The sequence below is a fragment of the Podarcis vaucheri genome (genome assembly GCF_965113315.1).
Source record: "Podarcis vaucheri genome assembly, chromosome: Z".
Classification (NCBI taxonomy): Eukaryota; Metazoa; Chordata; class Lepidosauria; order Squamata; family Lacertidae; genus Podarcis; species Podarcis vaucheri.
Genome location: NC_138758.1, coordinates 30339857 through 30366256, shown reverse-complemented (window position 1 = coordinate 30366256; position 26400 = coordinate 30339857). Strand labels below are relative to the sequence as shown.

Sequence of the window (26400 nt, the reverse complement as noted above, 5' to 3'; positions counted from 1 at the left end):
GGATGAAAGTAAATCTATTTTGCACCTCTCTGCAAAAAGGACATGTATTAATGTTTACATTGCTCCTTTCCTGTAGTGGTGGAGCTCTTTGTAAAACCCAGCCATCCAGTTGAGGAGAAGGAGAGCAATTAAATGTAGCCCTAGGGGGAAAAAAATCAGCCAATATTTCAGAACATTCAGGCTTGGTCCTTCAAAAAGGCAAATGACAGAATAACACACCCCCCCCCAGTACAGTTTACATGGAGTACAGTGACCAGTATCCTTAATCTGCACATCAAGAATAAGTTTTGCCTGGCAGTGCCTTGAGTATGAAGAAGTTTCTTTCTATTGTGCAAAGTTTATTCACTTTAACAGCAGTATGAGGTCAATAATAATGTTTAGTGTATATAATTACATAGTCTGCAAAATTGTTAAGGTTTCTGAAAGAAGAAATTTATTTTCTTCATAGACTTGCTTCAAATATTATATGAGTGATGACATCAGCCGTGATGCAGATGGAATTGATGAACAGTGTAGGTAGGTGTATAAAAATTCCTCAATATCCTAAAATTTTATAGAGTGAACAGGGGCATATTTGAGCCTACATTGATCAGTATTAGCGAGTACATTTCTTGAAGTGCTTGTCAGTATTTATAGTCCGGATATAAAGAACCATGCAGCTTGTTACTTGCACTGCAAGTGATTTCTGGACTTTAGTTTCTTCAACAGCACTTTGCCCTCATAACTCATGGCAAGCTGTTTTGAAACTGAATGAAATATCAGAGTAGTTATACTGGGGTTTCTTTGTTGAAAGAAAAAAGTCAAAAGCCGAAGTCTCAAGTGCTCCTTTGGCTTCTGACCTAAATTATGAATGTTATGTTAAAGTAACATTGTATATAGCACTGTATAAAGTTGATTAAAACATTTCTGTGGTTATGATATAACATTTTGTATATCATTTTTTTCTTGCTAGTACAAGTATATTCCAGCCAATTGGTTAAGTCAGCTTTTCCCAACCAAGTACCTCCCCTCTGTGTGTTTTGGACTAGAACTCTCATCAGCCCCAGCCAGTGATTGTGCTATCTTGGGTGAATGGGAGTTATAATCTAAGGCAACTGGATGGCACCTAGACTGTGGGGGATAGCTGAATTCTAAAGTGCAGAAAGAAATGGAAAGTTAATATGGAGTAAAAAATTATATTCAAGTTCTCCATGCTCCTGTGTACTTTGAGCCCCCTTTGGATGAAAGATTCCTGCACTGCAGGGGGTTGGACTGGATGATTCTCGTGGTCCCTTCCAACTCTGATTCTATGATCTATGATTTTTCTTATTTAACTTGCATGCTGTCTTGCCACTGTGCATGTACAACACAGGTGCAATAAAATTGAGGGGGGGGGAGGATGTGGATTTAGCGGTGCAGGACATTATGTGTGTTGAGGCAAATGTGTCACTAGCTCTGCCTGAAAGCAGTATTTGTGAAAATAGCACTAAATTTCTCTTGTTTTCTCTGGATACTTGTATCTTTCTGATACCAGTTTAGCTATTTGCACTTCTGAGAAATATTTTTGATGACCAATAACTGACTTTAGATACTTATGTAACAGAGTTTTCCTAATTTATGCCAATATATTTTTTAAAAAATATATTCAAACTTTATTAATTTCAGATGGTGTGCTGAAGGTGGAAACTTAATTTGCTGTGACTTTTGCCATAACGCCTTCTGCAAAAAATGTATATTACGAAACTTAGGACGAAAAGAACTGTCAACCATACTGGATGAAAACAGTCAGTGGCATTGCTATATCTGCCAACCAGAACCTTTGCTGGACTTGGTTACTGCCTGTGATAGTGTGTTTGAAAATTTAGAACAATTATTACAGCAAAATAAAAAGAGAATCAGAGTTGACAATGACAAAGGTAAAATATATGATAATACGCTTAAATATTCTTCGAAGAAAAATAGTTCAAGTTGTAATGGAGAAGAAAAGAAACAAAACCATCCACATTCTGGTGCTCTAACCTATTCCTACAAAGCACTAATGGTGCCAAAAGTCCTGCTTAAAAAAACTAAAAAACTAGTTGAAACGACAACAAATATGAATGCTAGTTTTGTTAATTTTTTGAAGCAGGCAATTGAAAATTCTGAAATAAACCCGACGGTGCAATTACGTCAGCTGAAGGCTTTTAAATCTGTGTTGAGTGACATAAAAAAGGCTCATATGGCATTGGACGAAGATCTGAATTTTGAGATTCGGTCTCTAGATTTTAAAACCAAGCAAAAAAACACCAAGGATAGTGAAACTACAATTAATTTGGATACCGGTGAAGAGAAGAAAATGGAAGGGAAAGAAATAAAAGAGCATAAAGTTGGATTAGAAGTCAGTGAACATACAGATCCAAATGTACCAATAATCGATCAATCAGGAAGCAAAAAACCCAACTGCAAAGATAAAAAAGCTGTGAAAATTGATCTCCAGTATGAACCCAATAGAGCTGAGGCAACAGATATGGATATTGTATCAATTCCCTCATCAGTTCCTGAAGATATTTTTGAATCTTGTATGGAAGCACAAAAAGCTGCCGGTGAACAGGGCAGTGGAAGTAGAGCAACAGAGCAAGGGGCAGTAAATGCAGATATAAGATCTAAAGACAGCAGGAAAGGAATGAAATTGATACCAACAACAAAAGTAACAAAAACATTGGTTGTGAAACTGACTCCAGTTTCCCTCTCTAGTTCTTCTGTAAAAGCTGAAGATCCAGATGGAAAGCCAGAAAAGGGAGATGAGCTCGAAGGCGGGAAAGAAAATCATGGCACTGAATGTCCACCTGAAAGTAAAATTACTCCTTTGGTAGAAGATCATGATCTCAGAAGGTCTCCACGTGTTAAAACTACACCTCTGAGACGCCCAACAGACATAAACACCTTACTATGTAATTCAGAAGAGGACAGCAATGATGCATACAGTGAAAAACAAAGGAGAAAATCCACACCATCTAAAAGGAAAAAAGATAAGCCAGACTCTCCTGTTACTACAGTTCACAGTCCTCAGTCTAACACATTTTCTGAGACAAACAAACCAGACACAATGGACCAAAGCTCTGATTCTGATGAGGTGCCTGCAGTCCTGCAAGCAGCAACCACAAGCAGCCACAGTACTTCAGATACTGACAGCAACAGTGAAACACCCAAGGATGTGTTAAATGCTTTAAAGAGGCGGCCAGTGAAGATGGACAATGGAAAGCGTAAAAGAAAAAGTTGCAGTTCTGGATCAGATTCCGATGCTAAAGAGGAAAAAGCAAAGCAGGATTTGGTTGCAGCTGCGAAAAAACAACGCCAGAACTGTTCAGATTCTTCCAATAATGATTCTGAGTTGGAGAGAGAGAATTTTAGTAAAACAGAGTCTGCAAGAAAAGCTGCAAAAAAAGAACCAAAGAAAGATAATGATTCTTCAGAAGAGGAACCAATTAAAGAAGGAAAAAGAAATTCCAAGCAGAAGGGTGAAGTGTGTAATGAAGTTGATGATGTTGAAGTCTCTGCTCCAGGAAAAGCAAAGCTAGACAATTCTTTGGAAGATGCATCTTGTAAAGAGCTAGGTTTGAAGGGGAGACGAACAAGGGATTTCAAAGGGAGAGCCTCCAAAGGTAAACAGAATATGTCTCCAGAAAAAGAGAGTAGCATTTCAGGCAAGATAAGCGAACCACTGGCAAAGGAAGGACGTGATGTTTCTTCTGATGATATAGGACTGTCACTAAAGCCAGAACAAACTGGTGAATCATCAGATGATGCTAGAAATAAAGCTAAAAAAGGCACAGAAGGAAAGGAAAGTGGAAATCGGAGAAAAATTTCTACAAGGGGACAAGGTGATTCCTCTTCTGAAATGGAGAAGTTTTCTCCTGAAAAAGAGAGTTGTTCTGGAAGTAAAGGCAAGAAACAAAGTACTGCTGAAAATAAAAAGAACTCAAGAGAAAGGGTTTCTAAGAAGTTGCAGGGTAATGCTTCAGACACTGCAAAGTCTCCCAAAAATGAACAGGTCTGTGATACTTCAGAAGATAATTTAAATGTAAAAAGAAACAATGCTAAAGAAAAGAAAAAAGTAAGCCCCAAAAGAAGAAATTCCAAACAAGTTAGAGGTGACTTGCTTTCCTCTTCTGAGGAAGACTTGTATGAGGAGAAAAAGGAAAAAAAAAGAGGGGCAGTCACTAAGGGAAATTCCAAGAGTAATCGTAAAGAGAGAGGGAATATTAATGTTAAAAAGGCAAAGAATGAAACCGTCAATTCCTCTACCACATCACCATCATCATCCAATGAAGCTGAAAACGAGGACCTGAATTCAGCAGGCGAGGCAAGCAGTGATGAACAGAAAATTAAGCCCGTGACAGAAAGTTTATTGGCACCAGCAACAATTGGATTTTGTCAGTCTTCAGGTGTGCAAAAGTTTTAAATCTTTTTTTTTGTTATTAATACAAAAAAGTGTTTGCATCCTTTTAGCATAATTTAGAAATTCTAGCACTTCTCTGATAAAACAAAACAAGTTCCTTAAAGTTTGAATGTAGTTGGAAATCTTTACTAGTATGGTGTGTGTATGGGTTTTGCAGATTAAGATGTGAATTTCCATTTTTTAGTTGATAGTTAATCATGTATCAAAACCCCATTTTAGTTTTTTAATGATGTTAAAAAATGCTGAAATGTTGATGATTTCTATAGCACTCAAATTGATTTCTATAGCACTGTCCTGTTTCCTATAGTGCCCAAGTCCTGGGGAGCTGACAAACAGGACATGCGTAAGAGCCCTCTCCTGCTGTTCCCTAGAAACTGATATCCATTGGTAGCCTTCTCCTCCATGAATTTGTCTAATTCTCTCCTGTGGTCTTCTAAGGTAGAGATATCCAGACATCTTGTGGAGGTGAATTCCAAAGGTTAATTATGTGCAATGTAAAGAAGTACTTGACCTATGGAGTTGTGAATTTGTCTTACTGCTAAAGTCACCTAGAATTGCATCCCTAGGGCCATGGTGTAACAATAATAATTCAACATGCACTTCCATTATAACTTCAGTTGTGAAATTCAGTCCAGCAGTTTTAAGTATATACAGTAGGAACCAGGACAGTAGGTTACAGATGGGGAACCTGTGGCTCTTGCCTTAGTGTTATCTCCAGATCACATCATTCCTGGCCATTGGCCATACTACATGGGGCAGATAGGAGCTAGAGTACAACAACACTGGAAACTACAGGTTTCCTGTCTCTGGGATAAGGTAAATACCAAGGTTTCAATCCTATACACATTTAGGAATAAACTGCATGGAAAAAAATGGGACTGACTTCTGACTAGGCTTGTGTCTACTTGTGCTGTGAGTCCAGTTTCATTTACTATATTGAATGTCACCTCAGAAGGTCTCACAGAGGAGCGTAAAGAACTGTGATAGCTGAGATCTGAATGTTCACCAGTTCATTGATGGGATATACCATGAGTATCCCCTTTGGATCCCCCCCTCCCTTTATTCTCTCTAAAACTGAGTAAACTAAAGTTTTCTCATACCATCCTGTTGTCCACAGTTTATAATTTTCAAATACTCAAGAAGATAGTCACAGTTAAGCTGAATTTTGCTGTAGTATGAAAGATGAGCACTTATATGATGCTGTTCAGATTTATAAACATTCCTGGTAGTTTCTGGGTAGTTGATTCCTGGGTGATTGAATTTATCAGGGCTAGAAAGCAGATGTGGTATAGCCCAGTGTGGTTTGTTTAGAGTTTGATCAGCCTTTAGGAGGATTGGCCCCCTGGTCTACACCAGAGTTTAGAGCGAGGAAAAAAGCTGGGAGACAGCTTGAATGCAAGTGGAGGAAATATCTCAATGAATGCAACCGAACACTGGTAAGGGCTCATTATCAAGCTTACCTAGTGGCAGTGAAGACAGCGAAGAAGGCATCCTTTGCTGCCTCCATTGCATCCTCATCATGTCATCCGGCAGAGCTTTTCTGGGTTGTACGGGGCCCTTTACAGGCTGGCCCAAAGGAGGTGATAGAACCAACTGTAGCTTGCTGTGATTTTGCAAAGCATTTTGCAAAGCATTTTGAGGATAAAATTGCTTGTATCCACCAAGACCTTGACTGTTGTTGTAGCAGATGGATATCATGGGGTTTTCCGAGCATAGGCAAGCTCGGCCCTCTAGATGTTTGGGGACTACAACTCCCATCATCCCTAGCTAACAGGACCAGTGGTCAGAGATGATGGGAGTTGTAGTCCCAAAACATCTGGAGGGCCAAGTTTGCCTATGCCTGGTCTAGTCCTGTTGTATTGAATGAGTCTCAGTAAGGCTCGAGGATTGGACAAGGTGCTTGGATCAGTCAGGGCGACCACTTGGGCTCTAGACCCTTGCCCCTTTTGGCTGATAAAATTCAGCAGGGAGGGGACAGCTGCCTCTTTACGAGAAGGGGTGGTCCCTGCCTGTTTGGAGGAGGCAGTGGCAAAACCACTCGTTAAGAAACCTTCCCTGGATTCGGAAAACCTAACTAACTACCGGCCAGTTGCTAATCTCCCTTTCCTGGGCAAGGTCCTGGAGCGAGTAGTCACAGAGCAGATCCAGATGCTTTTGGAAGAAACTGATTTTCTAGATCCATTTCAATTGGGGTTTAGGCCTGGTTTTGGCACAGAAACTGCCTTGGTTGCCCTGTATGATGACCTCTGTCTAGAGAGAGACAAGGGAAACAGGCCCCTTTTAATGGTTCTTGACTTTTCAGCAGCTTTCGATACCATCAACCATGGTATCCTTCTGGAGCAACTCTCCGAACAAGGGGGTGAGTGACACCGCTTTGCGGTGGTTCCAGTCCTTGAATAGTCGCTCCCAGAGGGTGTTACTTTTCAGCCCCTTGGAACATTCAATGTGGAGTTCCTTAGGGCTCAGTCCTATCTCCCATGTTGTTTAACATCTACATGAAACCACTGGTTGTGGTTATCTGGAGGTTTGGAGTACGTTGTCAGCAGTATGCTGATGACACTCAGCTCTATTTCCCCTTTACATCTGCAGGTGAGGCAGTGGAAGTGCTGGACCAGTGCCTTGCCTCGGTAATGTACTGGATGAGAGCCAACAGACTGAAGCTCAATCCAGATAAGACTGAGGCACTGTTAGTGGGTGGTTCCCTAGACCTGATGGGTGGGAGGTTGCCTGCTCTTGATGGGGTTACACTTCCTCTGAAGGAGCAGGTTCATAGCTTGGGGGTACTCCTGGATTTATTAGGTATTTTGTGATTTTATATCTTGATTTTATTCTGTGAATTGCCCTGAGACCCCCGGGTAGGGCGGTACATAAATTCAGTTGATGATGATGATAATAGTTCCTTATGTAACTGAAATACTTGAGAAAGGAGCACTGTTAGATTTAAATGTTGAAGGATAATAGCTTTAGATAGAACATGTGAATAGAAATCTAGTAGATACTTGTACTGCAAAATGTTGATGTTTGAAGTTTTGGGGTTTTTAAAAGCAAATGGATTCCGGTCAGAGCGGCCTAGGATTAGAGTGCTGTTATAGGAAGGAAAATATGTAAATGAGGAATGGACAGCAGTGCAACACACATGGAAGGTAGGAAACTTAAATGTGTCCTAGTTAACTGCAGTGCAGCTTCTGATGATGGTGCACCGTCTCTTTTCTAAAACTGAAAGTTCATTTTGTCATTATTGGAACAGCTATTTGCATTGTGTGTTGACAGTTTCTTGGTAATTTGGAAGAGGGAAGTATTCAGGGTACTAACTAATTCCACCTTAGCCACAGAATAGCCATGCATAGAAAGTTGCAATACCGCTTCACTCCATAACAAGCGTTCCCAATCACAGCTCTGGCCAAGCACCCTTTCCTCTCAAATGGGTGACTTACAGCTCCTCTCAGGGCTGTAGGCAGTAGAAGCAGGACAAATTGCTTTCCTTTCACCCCCCTCTTACAAACTGACAACATTATGTAGCGCATGGTGATGACTGATCATGCTTCATCTTCATTTGGTTATTTTCTTTCGAGAGAGGGGTGGCACTATGCTGATACTTCCTCCTTGCTTCTCAGTAGCTTCTTATAGCTCAATTTCTATTGGCATGGGGCACTGAATTCACTTGGAATTACCATAGACATTTAAATAATATTTGCTATTCCTAGAGCATATGAATTTTAGTTTAAAAGATTGTGAATGGGGAGATCAGAATGAAAACATTGGGATGAGGTGGGCAGAAAGAGAAGACACACCTATAAGAGTAAGAGAGTGGGAGGTCTTGCCTACCCTTCTAACTGTTTCTTTTCCTTCCTCCCACCGCCAAGTCTGCAGGGAGCTAAGCTGAGAATGGTGGACCCTCTTTATGTTCTTCCTGTTTCTTGCACTGCTGTGCTTTGTAATTGGAGGGGCTGGTTTTTCTGGATGAGTGCGAATTGACCCAAATCTGTAGAGTACCAGTATATTACACACAGTGAATCTGGTTAATCTACAATTGGCAGCTATTTTTTGTGTGCATGTAAACTGCAGTGATCATTACAAAGGATGTTACAAAAATGGTATTAGTTTTCTTTTCCTCTGTTTATTATTACTTTTATTATTCTGTTCTTAATTTTATATACCAGTTCTTAGAAAAGGATGAGTTGCATTTAGTAATTGTAAGAAACGTTGATGATCACTATTCAGGTGATTGATGATATAGCATTTGATGTGACAAAAGTTTATTCTGCTTGTGCCAAATATATTCCTTTTACCCCTCCCCCTTCCCAAGGAGACGAAGGAGACAATAAATCGCAGACTGTACCAATGGAAGAGGAGGAAGATGATGACGACGATCCTGAGAATAGGTATGATTCCATCCGTAAGGACTTTAAAAAGATTATAACACACCCTAGGCGTGGGCGCAAACAAGAGCAACGGAACAGCAAGCAGGTTGTAAAAACCAGAAGTGCCTGCCTTGTAAAGACTCGCTCACAGGCTTCCCGCAAGTTTGAACGAGGGGCCAGAAAACAAACCCCCAAATCCAGAAATGAAAAGAAACTAAGAAAATAGTGATAATTCACACACCTTGCATAGGGTGTGTTATAAATGCATTGCAGCACTGTCTGTTTTAAGTTTCCATGTAAAATGCAGATTTTGTGTAACTTTAACACAATTTGATAATTATGGCTACCTGTAGGAATAAGAAATACCGTTTAGCTGGTATTGTGACACAAATCTTTGTTTTGGGTATTCAATATTTTTGAATTGGTTTGCTCATTCTTAAGAAAACCTGATTAGAAAGTAGAGCCATGCTTTTGAAGAAATCCGTTCTGCTGTATCCAGAAAGATTCACTTTAAAATTTAAAAGTGAATATCTGGTGGCATTAATATAATGAATGACTGGGTTTTTTAAAAAACACACACACCCATTCCTGTCATTGAGATTTTATTGGCATTGTTTGGGGGTGTTCAGTCACATGTTAAATTAAACGTGCATATATGCATATATGATATTGAAGTTCAATGTTAAAGTATTGCTGTAGTCAAAAGCTTTTAGTTTCGTAGGCCATACGATAGGGCTGGGCGATATATCAAAACATCGTGCAAAACAGGTTTGAAGTCCATATCGTAATAATGGTTTCATAATTTTTGACCTGGCAATATATTGTGAATCATGATGTGTGCATGCGTGTGCACTATACAAAAATCACAATGTGCGAAAGACCATAAAACCCGCCACTGCTTCTCTTCATTCCTGCAGCCTCTCTTAACTCTGCTGGCTTGGCTTTCTGCTGTCTCCTGCAGGAGGAAGCGAATCACAAGAGCAGCTGCTGGAAAAGTCACAATGTGGGGAAAATCATGAAGCCAGCCATTGTCTCTACATATCTCTATCCTTATTTCAGACATTGTGATATATCAGTATATTGCCGTGTTTAGCTAATGATAGATCACAGTGTTGAAAATCAGATATCGCCCAGCCCTACCATATGGTTTCCTAATACCTAAATTCTGCAATGGAAGAAATTGCTAAATAGTAGACCAGAGAGTGGGGGGAAGAGAAGAAGAAACAGTTGAGTAAAGTGAATTTTTTATTGGGAGATTTGTTAGAATACCAAGAGTACTTACTACCAAGGCATCTAAATTCTAATGTTGGTTACCAGGAAGTTGCTTTTATGGGCACTGTTTCTACAAAACTCAATAACTATGTTTTGGAATGAGGTGTCTTTGATAATGATATGTGCAATCAGCTTTGTGGGGTTAAGAATTGTTTGTTACCAATTTATCTGGCTTTTACATACAGAGGAGAGCTTTTCGTTTCTCCCTAAAGTGAATATTAATACTTGTTCTGCTATATGCACCTGGCTATAGATTAAAATGCTGCTAATCTAGCTGATACTTGCTTTTCACACACAGCGTTAAAACAAATGTATAAAGGAATGTTTAAAATAATTGTTTAAAGATTGGCAGTATAAAACGATGAGCATACTTTTGAACAAAATGGGACTTTAAAAAAAGATGCAAACTTGAGTCCCTTTTTAATTACTAGATTTTAAATTTTTAGTAGGTATTTTTAGTTAGAAAGTTGTTAGGTGCTTGCTTGGAATATTATACTTTATTTCTTAATACATAGCATGGAGTATTATACTTTATTTCTTAATACATAGCAGATGTATCTTGAAATCATGAAGAATAATTATATCTAATACATCAGTTCCTGAAATTTTACTTAAGGGGGGAGGGAGATAATGAATACAAGCAGGTCCCGCTATCGGAACAAAATGCGTTCCCAGCAAATTGTTTGTCAGGTGAGCATTTCATAACAAGCTGATGATTTCCATTTTTTCTTATGGAAACATTTCTAACCTATGTTTTTTGCCTGAAACTGCTGCAGACAATTAACAAAGGCCAAACAAAAGAAAATTTAATTTGTTCAGTCACTCCTGCTCCCTAATATGTCCGATCTTTTTAATAGAATCATAGAATTTGAGTTGGAAGGGATCTAAGGGTCATCTAGTCCAACCCCCTGCAATGCAGGAATCTCAGCTAAAGCATCCATGACAGATGGCCATCCAACCTCCGCTTATAAACCTCCAAGGAAGGAGAATCCACCACCTTTCGTGGGAGTCTGTTCCACTGCTGAACAGCTCTTACTGTTGGAAAGCTTTTCCGAATATTTAGTCAAAATCTCATTTCTTCTAACTTGAAGCTATTGGTTCGAGTCCTACCCTCCAGAGCAGGAGAAAACAAGCACACTCCCTCTTCCATGTGTTATTCCTTAAAATATTTGAAGATGGCCATCATATCTCCTCTCAGTCTCCTCTTTCCAGGCTAAACATACCCTGCTCCTTCAAGGTCTCCTCATAATGTTTAGTTTCCAGACCCTTGATCATCTTGGTTGTCCTCCTCTACACACGTTCCAGCTTGTCAACATCTTTCTTAAATTTTGGTGCCTAGAATTGGACACAGTATTCCAGGTGTGGTCTGACCAAGGCAGAATAGAGTGGCACTATTAATTCCCTTGATTTCGACAGTATACTTCTGTTGATGCAGCCTAGAATAGTGTTAGCTTTTTTGTGTGCATCTAATTTATGGATCTAAGCCCCCTAGATCCTTAAATCAGATATCTGAGCAGCCAGTTTTGCTGTTTGGCAGCAAACATTTTGGTCAGAAACCATGGATGAAGCAATGCTTTTTTCCGTTCCAGTGCTTTTTTCTGGGGGTACTCAAGGGTGTACAGCACTAGCACTTTTTTCTAGAAGAAAAATACTGGTTTAAATTGTGGCACTTACTGTAACAACGTCATGCAGAGTACAGGCAGTACAGGCACTTTTTTTCCTAGAAGAAAAGCACTTCTCTATCCATGGTTTCTGCCCCAAATGGCTTCTGCCAAACAGCAAAACTGGCTGCTAAGATACCTGAATTAGACATTCTTGTAGTGAGGTTTGGGTATGTTCAGATAACTGAGATTTTGGATAACGAGCTTTCCAATAGTGGACCTGCTTGTACTGTTTAATCCAGGAAAGAATAAATCTACCTCTCTTAGATGGAGTTGGTGTTCATCAAATAGTCTTCACCAGTATGCAAGGTGAATTTTGGCTGACTTGTATTATATCTTTTTGCAATGCTTTATGTTGTACCAGAATTAAGAAAATCATGTTGTACCATAATTAAGAAAATGCAATTTAAAGAGTCTATTCACTGACTATGTATGTTAGATAGATCCAAAGAGCTGCTAAGGACTTCCATAAGACACAAGCACTTCTGGTCTTCCTTCCAACCCTTCATCCCCAAGCAGTGACTGCTGTGGAATAAAGGGATGCAGCTTGGGGTATTTCCCCATCCCATTTGCACACCAAAATGCTTTCTTCCAGCATATGGGGCTGTTCGGATCTCAACCATAGTGATTACTGTTAAGGGTTTGGTGACTTGTTCCCTGATATACCAATCCCAGACTTTCAAGTAAATGCACTTAGGTTTGCAATTTAATGGTTGCTTGTTTTTTGGTCAAAAGACCCATTTCCACCAGGCCAAAGAGGGATGCTAGATATTTGTTGTAATGTTACAGCTTAGGCTGTACCTACAGCTTCCTTTTTCTGACAAAACTATTATTTTAACATGTTTCTTCCTAAAGTGTAGAAATAATCTTTTGCCAAAGTGCAATATTTTAGTGGGTCATAATATAACACAGTGTCATATTTCATTGTGGTGTGTATTTGTTTCTTCTTGGTTTGTCTGAAATTTGAAATAGTACTGTTTTAAAATGTTTGGAGTTATTTTTGTTCATTAAGAGATTCATAGTGTATTCATGCACAATGACTTTGAAGTATTTGATGGATGCAATAAATTTTTGTAAAACATGTTTCTTGTCCAAGCATTTAATTTAAGAAATGTAGACTGCCAGTTCTTCTACTAAGATGGTAGGGCACAATTTATTGAGGTATTTTCTTTCATATTAAAAAAGTGTCCACATATTAGTCATTTTTGTGGTCCGCTAGGTTAAAGCTGTGTTAAAGCATGAAACATAATTAATAAACGAAACGTGTATAGTTTGCACACTGTTGAACCTTATTTATAAGCTACTTTAAAGCTATTTAGGAGCATGTAAAAGAAATAATTGTGAATTTGTGTATCGTTGGAGTTGCCAACATATCTCAGAAGACTTGTGCATGCATTAAGGATTTATCATTTTCTTTCAGATGCAATAGCCTGCATGATGCAAGCGCATGTGCTGGCAAATTGCATAACACTTTCCTTCCCACAATATCAATAGTATTGCATTGATTTGTTGGTTGTGTGAGTGAGTCAGCTTAGGAGCTGCCATTGGTGTCTATGGAAAAGGCAGCAGGCACATGCGTGGTATTAATCTTGCATTGTAGTTATAACCGCAAATGACTGCATAGAATTTGAAATGGGGCAAAAGGTAGTCTCTCTTCAGTGCTGTAAATGCAATGATCAAGTATCAATGTGCTAATCAGCTATGCTTATTGGGGGCGGAGGCGGGAGGTCCTAAACTCTGATAAAACTGCAAAGGAGTGCCAGTTCATTAATCAAATTCTGTATGAAAGCAGGAATTCATCCCTCAAATACTTTACAAATGATTGTTTTATTACAGTACAGTGGTTGACCAGAACCATGATTTAAAACAGTAGCTTTGTTCACATGTTAGGGTAAACAAAGTTAATGATTTACCAGGAATGCATAGATGGCTCCTGTCCTAGAATGGGCAAGAGCAGCAAGTCATGAGGTGAAACCAAGTTTTCTTCTTAGCTTACCAGTCATGGTTTGAGCAAACAAACCATGATATCCAATTTGGATACAACACTTAAACCAGAAATCATGGATTTGTTACTTCTGCAAAGTGGGTTCTCCATGTCTATGTTAAAGCAATAATTATTATTTACCATGACATGCAAACTGTGCTAATACATATAATAAAGTTCAAGCAAGAGAAAGAAGTGAACTAAAGTCCCATTAATAAATAAATTGAACTGTTGGGACTAAAACAGTGGTTCCCATAGTGAATGGTACTGCCCCCAGGAGGGCGATGCGATTTCCTAGGGGGGCACTATGTTGATCACTAGAGCCTTGTGTTATTTTTAAAGTTTTACTGGTCTTTTCACTTTCAAAGCTATTTCCTTTGGTAATGTTTGTTTGTATTTATGATTTTGAGTTGTCATGAATCACAAGATAGCCAATCATTGGTAATAGCTTTTGATTTTCTTATAAATTAGTTACAGTACATCTGTGATAGGTGAAGGTTTGTGCATGTTTGGTAAGTAGTTATATATAAACACTTTATGCTATAAATTTCCTTCACCTTACGATTTTTTAATAATCGTAAAATATTTTTCATGCAATATCTGGTATCAATGGATCAAATTCTTGAATTAATTAAACTAAATAGTTTTAATTGTATTTTGAATAAATGTGCAGTTTTTACCATTTTGAATTTTATTGTGTTAATATCTTCCTTAGTGGGTTGTGCAAGACCCTTATTCTGAATTCTGCTTTTTATAGGGTAGGGGGCACTGGAAACGAGTTTATGGAACCATGGGGGTGGTGGCCTGAAAAGAATTGGGATCTAGTGGACTAATTTGGCTGGCTTCAGACTTGTTGCTTTCAGAATTGTTCCCTACATCCACCAAAGCCATCCTACTGTGAGGGAGATGGTTTGTCTCTTCTTGTAAACAAACAAACAAACAAACAAACAAACAGACAAACAAACAAGTAGGCAAGTAAATAAGTTAACTAAGTTAAAAATTTTATATATATATATAAATAAATGAATAATAGGAAGTAAATGTTAGCTTAATAATAAGCTAATAGCAAATAAGTGAAGGGACGCGGGTGGCGCTGTGGGTTAAAGCCTCAGCGCCTAGGGCTTGCCGATCGAAAGGTCGGCAGTTCGAATCCCCGCGGCGGGGTGCGCTCCCGCTGCTCGGTCCCAGCGCCTGCCAACCTAGCAGTTCGAAAGCACCCCCGGGTGCAAGTAGATAAATAGGTACCGCTTACCAGCGGGAAGGTAAACGGCGTTCCGTGTGCTGCGCTGGCTCGCCAGATGCAGCTTTGTCATGCTGGCCACGTGACCCGGAAGTGTCTCCGGACAGCGCTGGCCCCCGGCCTCTTGAGTGAGATGGGCGCACAAACCCCAGAGTCTGCCAAGACTGGCCCGTTTGGGCAGGGGTACCTTTACCTTTTAGCAAATAAGTGAATAAATAGGTGAGTAAATAAGTACATAATAAATAAATAAGTAAATAAATAAATAAATTAAAGTCATTCCATAGGTATGCAAACAAACAAACAAATGAATAAATGAGTAAGTAAATGAGTGAATAAAGCTCACTTGATTGGTCAAGGGATGTGGGATAGTTATTTTTTAAAGGTGATTCACAAATCCTTATCAAGAACTCAGTAACTAAATTCTGCTTGAATGCACTTTATTTTTTATAATGCATGCGACTCACTTTTGCATTTGGTGGCCATAGAAATACAGTCTTTTTTTATAAACTGCTAAATCTGTAAGGAGATTCAGGGATAGGCCAGTGCTATAATAAAAAAATGCTTTCTTGGGATGTGGTTTTCTGCCCTTCAGAGATACGGATTTCTTGTGATATTTTGGAGGCTACCAAGATTGATGCGGGAATCTAATATTCAGTTAGATATTGCTGTGCAGCTATGATTATGACTCACGAGAGGGTGACACTGAAAGGAGGCCATGTCATGGTACCATGGTACCATGTCATGGTACCAAGTCAGCAAAATAAATACTTCTGAAATTGCAAGGCTGTTTGACATTATTAGGGGGAAAATCAGCCTTTTCTTCCACAAGCAGGTTAATCCACCAAATTACTCTACCATTTCCAGCTTTACTCTTGCTCAGTTCTTAAAATTCTCTGTTCAGGTTTGTTTTCAACCATTAATCTTGCTTGGTTATTATGCATTTACTTTGGCATTTACTGATTTTTATTGCTGAACCAATGGAATACACCTTTTTTGTTTTACTTCAAAGAATTGCCAAGAAAATGCTTTTAGAAGAAATCAAAGCCAATCTTTCCTCAGAGGATGAAACTTCTTCTGATGAAGAATCTGATGAAGAGAAAAAGAGGAAAGGAAAGCATTATGAAAAAAGAGGTGACAATGGTGAGCACCACATAGTAGTACAATAAGAGTACTAAAATGTGATTTGTGACCTGGGTGGGCATTCTACCATATAGAGGGACTGTTATTTTCAAATTCATTGTCATTTCAAAATATTTAGTAAGTGACTAATCAATCAGCAAAGCACCTTTTAAACAAAATATGTAAATTGACCAAACATAGAACTTAGAACTGTATTTCTCACTGTACTTAACGGTAAGTACTGACACTCCCTTTTTTCCTGAACATGTGGCAGCCATTTTGTGCTGGTACCCACAGCACTTTCATCAATATATGAGTATCAGCACCTCATTTTAGACCAGAAGAAGCTCTAATTGAACTCATATGGCAGCTAGTTGTGAGCAGATAGCTATTATAGCCATCTGCTCACAGTGTAAGGTTGTGCTGAAGCGTTCATATAATGCCTTCAATCCTATGACACTCTTAAATATAACTTGAATACTTAATTATTTGCACAATATCATTCACATATTAAAAAGAACTGAAATGTGTTCTTCTTAGTGAATAGATTTAATAAATAATAATAAAATAATAACTGCTAAGCTAAGCTCAGATCCTTCATAATGTAGATGGTATGTATTGTCATTACCTCCCTTTGATACTGATACGAGCTGGAAAAAAAATGTATGGGAGAAGCTTTATGTTGGTTCCCCCCCTTTTTGTGACAGGAGAGAATGAACAGGAAGATGAGTCTGACTCTGATTCAGATGCTGATGGGGCTAAGAAACCCAGATACAGACACCGCTTGTTAAGACATAAGTTGACCACGAGTGATGGAGAGTCTGAGGAAGAGAAAAAGGAAAAAGCTAAAGAGGCAAAAGAAGTTAAACGCAGGAACAGAAGGAAAGGTACAAAATCTAAAATGTGTGGTGTGTGTCTACATATCAGGGGCTGTATAGGCAGCCATTATTTTGCTAACATATTGGTCCTTGAAGATAGTGGTACAATTCTTATTGCTACTTTATTGGAATGCATCTGTCAAATAGCTGATAATCCATACTCTGGCAGTTCTTGAAGCAAGAATTAAAAATGCTTATTTATTCACATGAAAGGCTTATTTACCACTTTTCAGGAAATGGTCTTTCAAAGTTGTTTACAGTCTCATTGAAGTATATCAATAAAGTACAACAATAGAATACCAGTACTATTGGACAAATGAGCATGGAGTAGTGGGGTAGATGCAGCAGAAACCTCTAAGATGTGTGTGCCAATCCCTCACTGATAATAGCATATCTCCAAGGGGTCTCACATTGATTAGAGTAGATGAAATCAGGTAGGATGATGCAGAATGTCAAACAATTCAGGAAAGGGATAATTTAGTTGTGTATTGGGTTCGGAGAGAAAGGCCAGTATTTTTAGAGCATTTTTGTTTTCCCAAGGTTTTGGGAATGCCCAGTGAGAATTGTTTACTTTGAACAGCAGATCTAATGATTCACAAACTTCTTTTCCTTAGTTCCAAAATTGTTTAGCCATGACATTGAGACAAATTATTATTGCTTGAGGCCGATGACCATTACAGTATAAAACATAAAAACAAAAATGGCAGTCCATATCACTTACCCAAACTACAACCATATCACCCTGAATATGGCCAGTTTTATCTGATCTCACAAGTGCCATGTGAAACAGATTGTTGTTGTTGAACATGCAGAAGCTTAAAACCCCTTGACCTTGTGGAATTACTTCTGCGTCCTGGTCATTATAAAAAAATAATTGAGCAGTGAGTTTAGAATTCTGTTGAATCAGCTGCTACTTGATAGTTGAAATCATGATGATTCAGCATGCGAACTTAAGAACATTGTATGTCTTGAAATGATAAATACATAGATTTAGGGAGTTCTCACCTTTCCCCAAATGTTTATTCTAATCTTAATTTAGAACTTTAAATTATCTTCCTGTTTTAGAACTAGCTTCCGCATCCCCAGGAGGCTCTTGACTTGTGTTCTTTGTTTGGGATGGGAGATTACTGTGGAAGAGGAAATCCCACTGGATACGTGCCAGGCAACAGACACACATACCGTGCAATCCTATGTATATCTACTTGGAAGTATGTCTCGTTATCAATAGAGCGTACTCCCAGGTAGGTGTGTATGGTGTTGCAGCCTTGTTGGGCCTAACATCTGAGTAGACATTTCTAGGATTTCACTGTTAAGTAAGCTCTTTGGATTCTGGCCTTAATAAGTATTTAGAGGGCATGAATGCAAGCAGATTGAGACTGCACTGGTGTTTTGCATCCGGTGTCACTTTCTCTGTTTATTTTCTTCCATTTCTTCACAATTAAAAGAAGTTTACCAAAGTCAGGTATTGTCTACTACTGTTTGTTTTATTTTTATGCAAATAAGATAATTACATTTCATTATTCTGCCTAATTCTGCTGAACTGTTTTAGCATAAGTTTTATTTTGGATAGCACTGAAAATAATATACCTGTTCAAACAGCTTTATATCTTTACTCAGGAAGCACTAGGATGCCACCATCCTTCACTTGCTTGAAGGTAGGAAAAAATGAACTGCCTTCAGGCAAGTGGAGGATCGTAATACCCACTTGGTAGTGTCCTAGTACCTCTGAAATACCTTACAGGTAAATACCAGCAGTATCTTCTGTACTTTTCTTAGCCCCTTTCCCCTGTTTTTTGTTAGAAATTCAGAAGTCCTAAACCCTCATTATTCTTCACCCATATTTAAATAATGAAATAAGTGTTTCTTCTGAAACATGCCAGTGTGTGATCAGCAGGTGGCACAGGTTCTACTTTTCTCTTTTTGTTATTTTTTGTAATATTGGACATATTTCTACAGTTGACTCGCAACTTGTGTGGGGGGGTGGGTACATTCTGGGGACGTAGTCAAAATTACATATAGTTAAAAAGAACCCCATTGAACATACCCACACGGCCACCCTTACCTTCTGGAGCCGGCACACTGAATGAGTCCTACCCCCTGAAGTAAGGCCCAGGCTCTGGAAGGTTCCTGCGAAATCTCTCAGGGCCATTTGAGTTCTTAGAAGAGCCTCCCAGAGCCTGGTAAGCAAATCTGAAAGCTTAAAAGCTCTTTGTGGCTGGAGAAGCCTGTGCAAAAAGAGCTTTTCAGCTCTCCACCTTCCATGCATTTGATTTGTGTGATTTCAACTGGCCAGACATCACCTACCTAAAGGTTTTGTATTAATTTTTAAAGCCCTGAAGAGTTTAGGTCCAAGGTGCCTCAAGGGTTCCCTGAGTCCTTATGTCCCAGCTCAGTCGCTGTGATCATCTGCAGTACTGTTGTTTGTCATTCCCTGAGTTGGTGAGGCTTATTTGGCAAAAATGAGAAACTGACCATTTTGTGTCATCAGCTCAGTTCTGTGGAATACTCCTTTTGTGCAGGAGGCACACAAAGAAAGGTCTTAAATTATGATCTAAGGGTTCATATGGAGAGAGGCAGTCCTTGAGGTATAATGGTCCTGAGCTGCTGAAGCCTGTGTAAGTTGAAACCAGTACTTTCCAGGCAATATATGCCCAAACCATCTTGCTTTGGTGAGCAATCTGGTCACTGAATTCTGCGCTAGCTGAAATTTCCAAACCACCTTCAGAGGCAGCTCTACATATAACTAATTTAATCTAACCTAGAGGTTACCAGAGCCTAGGCAACAGAAGTTAGGCTACTCCTGTTTAGAGAGGGGCACAGCTGAGCCACCAGCTGAAACTGTTGGAAGGCATGCCGCCCCACTGAGGCAACCTGTGCCACAAGTGACAACAGTGGATCCATAAGTATCCCCAAGCTGCATCAGAGGGTGTGTAACCTCATCAAGAGCAGTCAACACCCCATCCATCTAGTCTAGGGAACCACCCACCAACAAGTTGCTCAGTCTTATCTGGACAAACCCCACATGAACTGAAGACAGTTAAAACAATTAAAAAACACTAATACAGTCAAAATGTAGCAGTGGTCCAGTCTCTGCTTTTAACTGGTTCCACACTCCAGAGATGTACATGTCAGGTGCAGAGGTTACAAGATTACTCCTGCTCTCAGCTGTGGGCTGGCTTGCGTGAAGCTGAGTATTTCAGCAGTTGCAATGTTAGTAGCAGGGAGTGGGTAACTGTGGTTGGTGAAAGGATTGAAATCTCTCTTATTACCCTCTCTCCTGTTTGCCCTTTGCCACAAACTGAATTCTCTTGGTTCCTGGACCAAAACAAAAAAAGTTGAAAATTTGCAAATTAATTGCATTCAAGATGTGAGTCAACTGTACTTCTAGTGGCTTTCTATTAAAATGTTGATAAATGATGGTCAAGTACTTAACTACAAGTGCTTTGATACTGATGCAGCAATTATGATACCATTTTTTGTTTAACCTTAAAGTAAGCAGTGAGGATTCAGATAATTCGGAAGCAAATGAATCTGGAGTCAGTGAAGAAGTCAGTGAATCTGAAGATGATCAGCGTCCTAGAACAAGGTACTTCACTCTAAAAATAGGCTCTTGAGAGTTTGATTTTCAGCCAAGAACTGTATTGCATATCTTTCTTTCTGGGGTGGGGGAAGATGTGAAAACTGAAGGATAACTCATTCAGTCCATGTTTTAAAGTAAACCAACCTGGTTTGCACTTCCCAAACTAGCATGCCGTTTTTCTGTTTTTAAACATCTACAGATTTTTGATGTAGGCCAGGGGTCTGCATCTTTAAGACAAAAAGAGCCACTTGGACCAGTTTCCGAAGAAAAAAAACCTGGGAGCCGCAAAACTCATCATTTTAAAAATAACTTTTTTGTCACTTTTTATTATTTCTTTGTTTGACCCCTCAGAATTACTCCTCCTCATAGAAATAAACGTTAAATTAACAAGTTACCTTTGTGTGTGTGTGTGTGTGTTCTTCACTCCCCTTCAAAACAGTGACCAGCGTACATGCCCCTTACAATGTAGCAGGCGGGCGGGCGGGAAGGTGACGTCGGGACGGTGCGTGACTAACGCACGCATCGCCCCCATGCGACGTCACAGCCAGTACAGCGCCCGCCACAGTGGGGAGTGTCGGGGCACACAATGCGTCTCCTCCCCTCACTAGTATCCGCCCCGGAGCCACGGCAAAGGTGTAAAAGAGCCACATGCGGCTCTGGAGCCGTGGGTTGCTGACCCCTGATGTAGGCCTTCGCTCAGAAAGGTTCCAAAATGCATATAAAATAACATGCCTTTCTGGACAAAATGCAAACAAAGTGAAACTGACACAGGAAATCCCCCACTCCACCCCAAAATAGAACAGAACTGGTCCATAGTCCAGGCAATGGTCGATAGGAAATCCCGAAGCCAGTGCATCAAACTTCACGTGAGGCTTAGCTAATAAACCATCAGAAATGGATCAGACATTGTTTTTATTTGCCTTTATACTACTATTTTACTGTATACTGCAGTTCTACTGTTTTTACTGTCCATATTGCTTATAATGATCCTGCATAATGTTTTTATGTTGCAGATTTTAAAGAGTTGTAAGCAGTTTATCAATTCTAAAAAATTAATATATCTTCAGCTTAAGTTGTAAAACAGACAACCCTTAAATCTCTTCAGACCAATGTTCCTCTACTGCGATACATAATATTAGGTCAACAATTAGTCAACAAGGAGTTCATTAATATGAATACTTTACCACAAGTTTAGCATAGTATGTTCTACCTCTACTGCTGGAGGCAGCATGGATTTGAATACCAAGTGCAGGGTATCACAGGTGCTGGCAATTGCAGGTGAATATAAAGTGCTGGTGTTGCAGTTCTGTAGTGCTCGTGTTTTGCCTGCTGGCTTTCCATTGGAAAAGGGTAAAGGTAAAGTACCCCTGGATGGTTAAGTCCAGTCAAAGGCAACTATGGGGTTACGGCACTCATCTTTCCGGGTCATGTGGCCAGCAGGACTAAACCACTTCTGGTGCAGCGGGACACTGATGGAAGCCAGAGCAAACAGATAAACTGTTTACCTTCCTGCCACAGTGGTACCTATTTATCTACTTGCACTGCTGTGCTTTTGAACAGCTAGGTTGGCAGGAGCTGGGACAGAGCAACAGGAGCTCCCCCTATTTCGCAAATTCAAACTGCTGATCTTCCGATTGACAAGCCCAAGAGGCTCAGTGGTTTAGACCACAGTGTCACCCACATCCCTGTGGCTTCCCATTGGTACATGTGGTTAGTCACTGTGAGAACAGAGTGCTAAACTAGATGGGGCTTTGACCTGATCCAGCAGGGCTGTTCTTATGTTCTTATACCAAAACAGTTCATTGTGTTATAAACATTATTAAGGGGTCATTAATTTCAAGTTTGTTGCAACTACCAGTTTCTTAATTCCTTAAGCAGGAGTGCATTCCTGGTTATCTGAGTCATTAGTTTTTGAGTAGAGCATAGGAAAAGAGGCCATCATCATAGTGCTTCATTATGAAATGTTGGTGCAGTTGAAATTAGAGGCGTTAATTAGTTAATAACAAGTAGCAGAAACAACCGCTACAGTTTGTGTTCAAACTGATGCATCATATATTTAATCTTCTGTCAGAGGAAGTGAAAATGACATTTCCACTGTTAAGTTCAGTTTTAGATCTGTTGGTTTAGTAGTAATTGAGCAGAAAATCCATGAACAGAAGATCTGTGAATCCTCTTCAATGTTTCAGATCTGCCAAGAAAGCTGAATTAGAAGAAAATCAGCGAAGTTACAAGCAGAAGAAGAAAAGAAGACGCATAAAAGTCCAGGAGGATTCATCCAGTGAGAACAAGGTATTGCACAGAAATAAGTTCTGTGGCCTTGAGGATTTAGAGTGCACATGTCAAATAGCGCCTCTCCCCACAGTAAAAGGCAAACTCCATTTAAACCTGAAGAGAGTTTCTAAAAAAAGTTTAGTATGGCAGAGGGATGGGTCAGCTCTTCAAGGTGAGTGAGGGAGTCAGAACTGTCATTCTGTAAGATGCTGTTAAGTCCTTTGCATGATCCTAAGAATCTCTTTGGATCCTGGCCTCTCTTTATTATTCTTGTGAAATAAATTACCATGACTTTATTTATATGCTGCTTTTCCAAACACAAAAAGAAAAAAGAGTTGCTCAAAGCAGCTTACACCAAGGAGAACAGAAATATATCACAAAATCTAAAACCTCAGGAACACTTTCATATTAACAGGAAGACTAAAATAACAAAATAATGACAGAAGTAACAGCATAAAAAAGTAATATTTCTTTGCTGTATATGTAACAACATTGAATTTATCAATGTATTTCCTGGCAGTGGCAAAAATGACTGAGCTTCACCCTCAATGTAGAAACACCATTCCTCACATTCCCCCTACTGTTTCAGCTTCTTATAAGGCTTTCTTATAATTTTGGTGTTTTCCATGGGTGACAGGCCATCACATGGGTGTTGCTTCGCCACCTATTATCCAAGGAAATAAATGATTATAGAGTTGAGTTCAAGGCTGCTTCCTGCCCTCATTCAGTCCATTCCCTGCCTTCATCTTGGGGTGGACCCATTGTGAGTTTTTCTAAATTGGGTGAGTGTGTTACTGTTTTTAAGCTTTCCTCCACCACTCTGTCTTAGCTTTTTATTCCCTTGATCATATGTTTTTTTTTAAAGTTCACCTTTATTCTGTGGTTTTTCTCCCTCCCCCTGGCTGAATTTCTCACTATTTTTTTCTCACTTTGTTTGAAGCAGCCTAGCTGCTAGCTCAAGGCCTCTTTCTGTCAACCATCCCGGTCATGTCTTGGGCTCTTCACCACACTTGGTAAAACCAATGGTCATACCAGCTCTACGCTCCCAACTCTCAGCACAAGCTCCTTTAAGTTCCTCTATCAGTTTGCCTCTCACTATTGGTAGACCTCCATTCAACATCTCAACAAAGGGGTCCCATTTCGGGATGCCAGATGCTAGTCTCTTAAGGTTGGGGGGGGTGTCCATTGCCAGGGTGAGTTTTTAGAACAACTGCATCTGCTTGCCACACCTCAGAAGCCTCAGCTGCCAAAGTTCAGTGCAAGGTAGCAAGCAGAAGGGGCTCTGGGCATCAGTGCCCAGTCTACCTAGCCCCCACCTCCTGATTATTGTTTGCCTTTCCTCCTCTTCCACTTCTGGCCCAGACTCTCAGGTAGCTGTGATTGGAATGGCCTCAGTACTGCTGGTGCTATTTTGACCTGACAGCCTAGCATTTGAGTGGTGCCATCTAAAGCATTCTGGACTGCATAGGTGGTGACTTCTATTCCAGCATCCCATTGACCAATAGAAGATACCAGAGCATGTGGTAAACCAGAGCATGAGTGGTGCTGGTTTGAAGGTATAATTCATTTAGTGCCCATCCATTGTTGAAATTCTTCTTGAAAGATGCCTCCCTGTTCTTGCCTCCTGTAGCACACTGCTTTCCATCTTAGGAGTCTTCACAAAGTGCTGCAAGTGGCTTTCTTTGAGCCTCACACTGTTCCTCTAGGAATTCTTTCCTTTAAGGTGCTCTTCCTCATCACCATCACATCAGCTCTGTGTGTTTCCAACCTGGGACCCCTGTCTACTGACTGGCGCCTCTGTGTCTTCAAAGACTGTGGTTCTCTGAACCGACCCAGCCTTCATTTGCAAGGGGAATTACTTACTGCTGTTTTTTGCCTTCTTTCTGTTCAAATCTAAGTCATCCCCTTGATCTTTAGAAGGAATGGTACTCCCTCACTGTCCAGTGGACCTTCAGTTGAGGTGTATATTAACTGCATAAAATATTGTCTCCTTTCATCCACAATCCTTGGGCAAGAAGGTCTCTCGAACTGCAATAACTTGTTGGCTGAAAGCCTGTATTTCTTTTGGCTACGAGTCTTCTAATTTACCTGTGCTTTCAAATATCATAGCCCATTCTACTAGATCAGCTTTGGTTGTGGTGGCCTTTGCGACCAGTGCCTTGCTTCAGGACATATGCAAGGCCACGGCATGGGTTACTTCAAAATCTTTTGCCCAGCATTACAAAATGGATAAATTTGCATATGCAGATGCTTCTCTTGGGTGGCTAGTTTTTACAACAGGTGCTTCTGCAGATCTAATTCATACATCCGCTGCTGCCCCCCCCCCCCAACTATTGAGAATATCTCTTTTGGTACATTCCATGTGATGGCTTGCCACCCATAGAAAGTGGACTATTGGTCTCACCTGAATAGTCAATTTCATGGATGTCACACCACCACTACCCCCCACCCCCTTCTATGGGTGGGCTGCAAATCTATGTAGGCTCTTTCCTTTGCCAAGGTCCATTTCTCTTGTCTATTGGTTCAAGTTTGTTTGTGCATGAGTTGACTTCTCTTCTTCCAGTATTCATTTTGTTAATCATCTGCTCTGGCTCTGTGTCATTCTCGTCAGAAAATGGATTGAATGAGGGCAGGAAGCAGCCTTGAACCCTGTTTTCTGCCTTGGACAATAGGTAGTGAGCTACACCCATTCAGGTAAGACAAATGGTTGGATTCAATTAGTAGTATCTAATAGAATATGCTTTGATACAACTGCCATATGGTAGTATTTTTTTGGTGGAGCTTCTGAAAGAATTAAATATGCCCCAGGAAGAGTTTATTACTGCAACACGTTGCAATTGCTGTACTCAGAATAAATTGTAGTTTGCCACTGTTGCACGTCTTACTTTCGATTCCCTCCTTTTTGTCCTACACTGCATGGCAAGCCACTTTTTAAACAGGAGGACCTTCAAAAACAGTTTGTGTTGCAACTTTGTGGTATTTAGGGTGCTTCTGAAATACACTAAGGGCATCCTTGTTTGGTAAGTGCTCACACGAATAAGTAAATACAATTGTGACAAACTAGCCATTCAGTTTTGAAAACTTCTTTTCTCATGCACTTTATTCAGCTACGGTTGCCGTGTATTGTATACTACTAATACTTGGCACCATTTAAAATAATAGTAAGTAGCTAGATCCATATTAGTGTCTTTATTTACAAGACTATTCATTGTTTCCTTTTTATTACAACACTCATCAACGTGCATGAAAATATGGAAGACTTTCAACCAGTATTTTCTTCTGATTTTGACAGAGTAATTCTGATGATGATGATAACGATGATTCAAAATCTCCTGGGAAAGGCAGGAAAAAAATACGGAAGATACTTAAAGATGATAAGCTCAGAAGAGAAACTCAAAATGCTCTGAAAGAAGAGGAAGAGAGAAGACGGCGCATTGCGGAAAGGGAACGTGAGAGGGAGAAGCTAAGAGAAGTAAGTTTGCTAATTATATACAAAGGGCATCAGGGATTAGTCTGTTTGTTGTTAGCTTTGAACACTTTGGTGCTGGGGAATCTTAATAATCCTACCAGGTGCTGGTAGTACCTTGAAAGCACTAAGAGGGAATTATAATAGAAAA

General features: G+C 39.8%; 1 protein-coding gene across 6 annotated transcripts in view; it reads left to right on the top strand.

Annotated features, from left to right (window-relative positions):
* Positions 1 to 26400, top strand: part of ATRX (ATRX chromatin remodeler) — a 92763-nt gene that overhangs the window by 27038 nt on the left and 39325 nt on the right. For all 6 annotated transcript variants that reach the window (XM_082208195.1, XM_082208191.1, XM_082208193.1 and 3 more), the window contains 8 exons: positions 449 to 516; positions 1645 to 4403; positions 8724 to 8799; positions 15945 to 16075; positions 16762 to 16941; positions 20425 to 20518; positions 22699 to 22801; positions 26076 to 26255. In XM_082208195.1, coding sequence (XP_082064321.1) covers positions 449 to 516; positions 1645 to 4403; positions 8724 to 8799; positions 15945 to 16075; positions 16762 to 16941; positions 20425 to 20518; positions 22699 to 22801; positions 26076 to 26255 — 3591 coding nt within the window. The remainder of the gene's footprint in view (positions 1 to 448; positions 517 to 1644; positions 4404 to 8723; positions 8800 to 15944; positions 16076 to 16761; positions 16942 to 20424; positions 20519 to 22698; positions 22802 to 26075; positions 26256 to 26400) is intronic.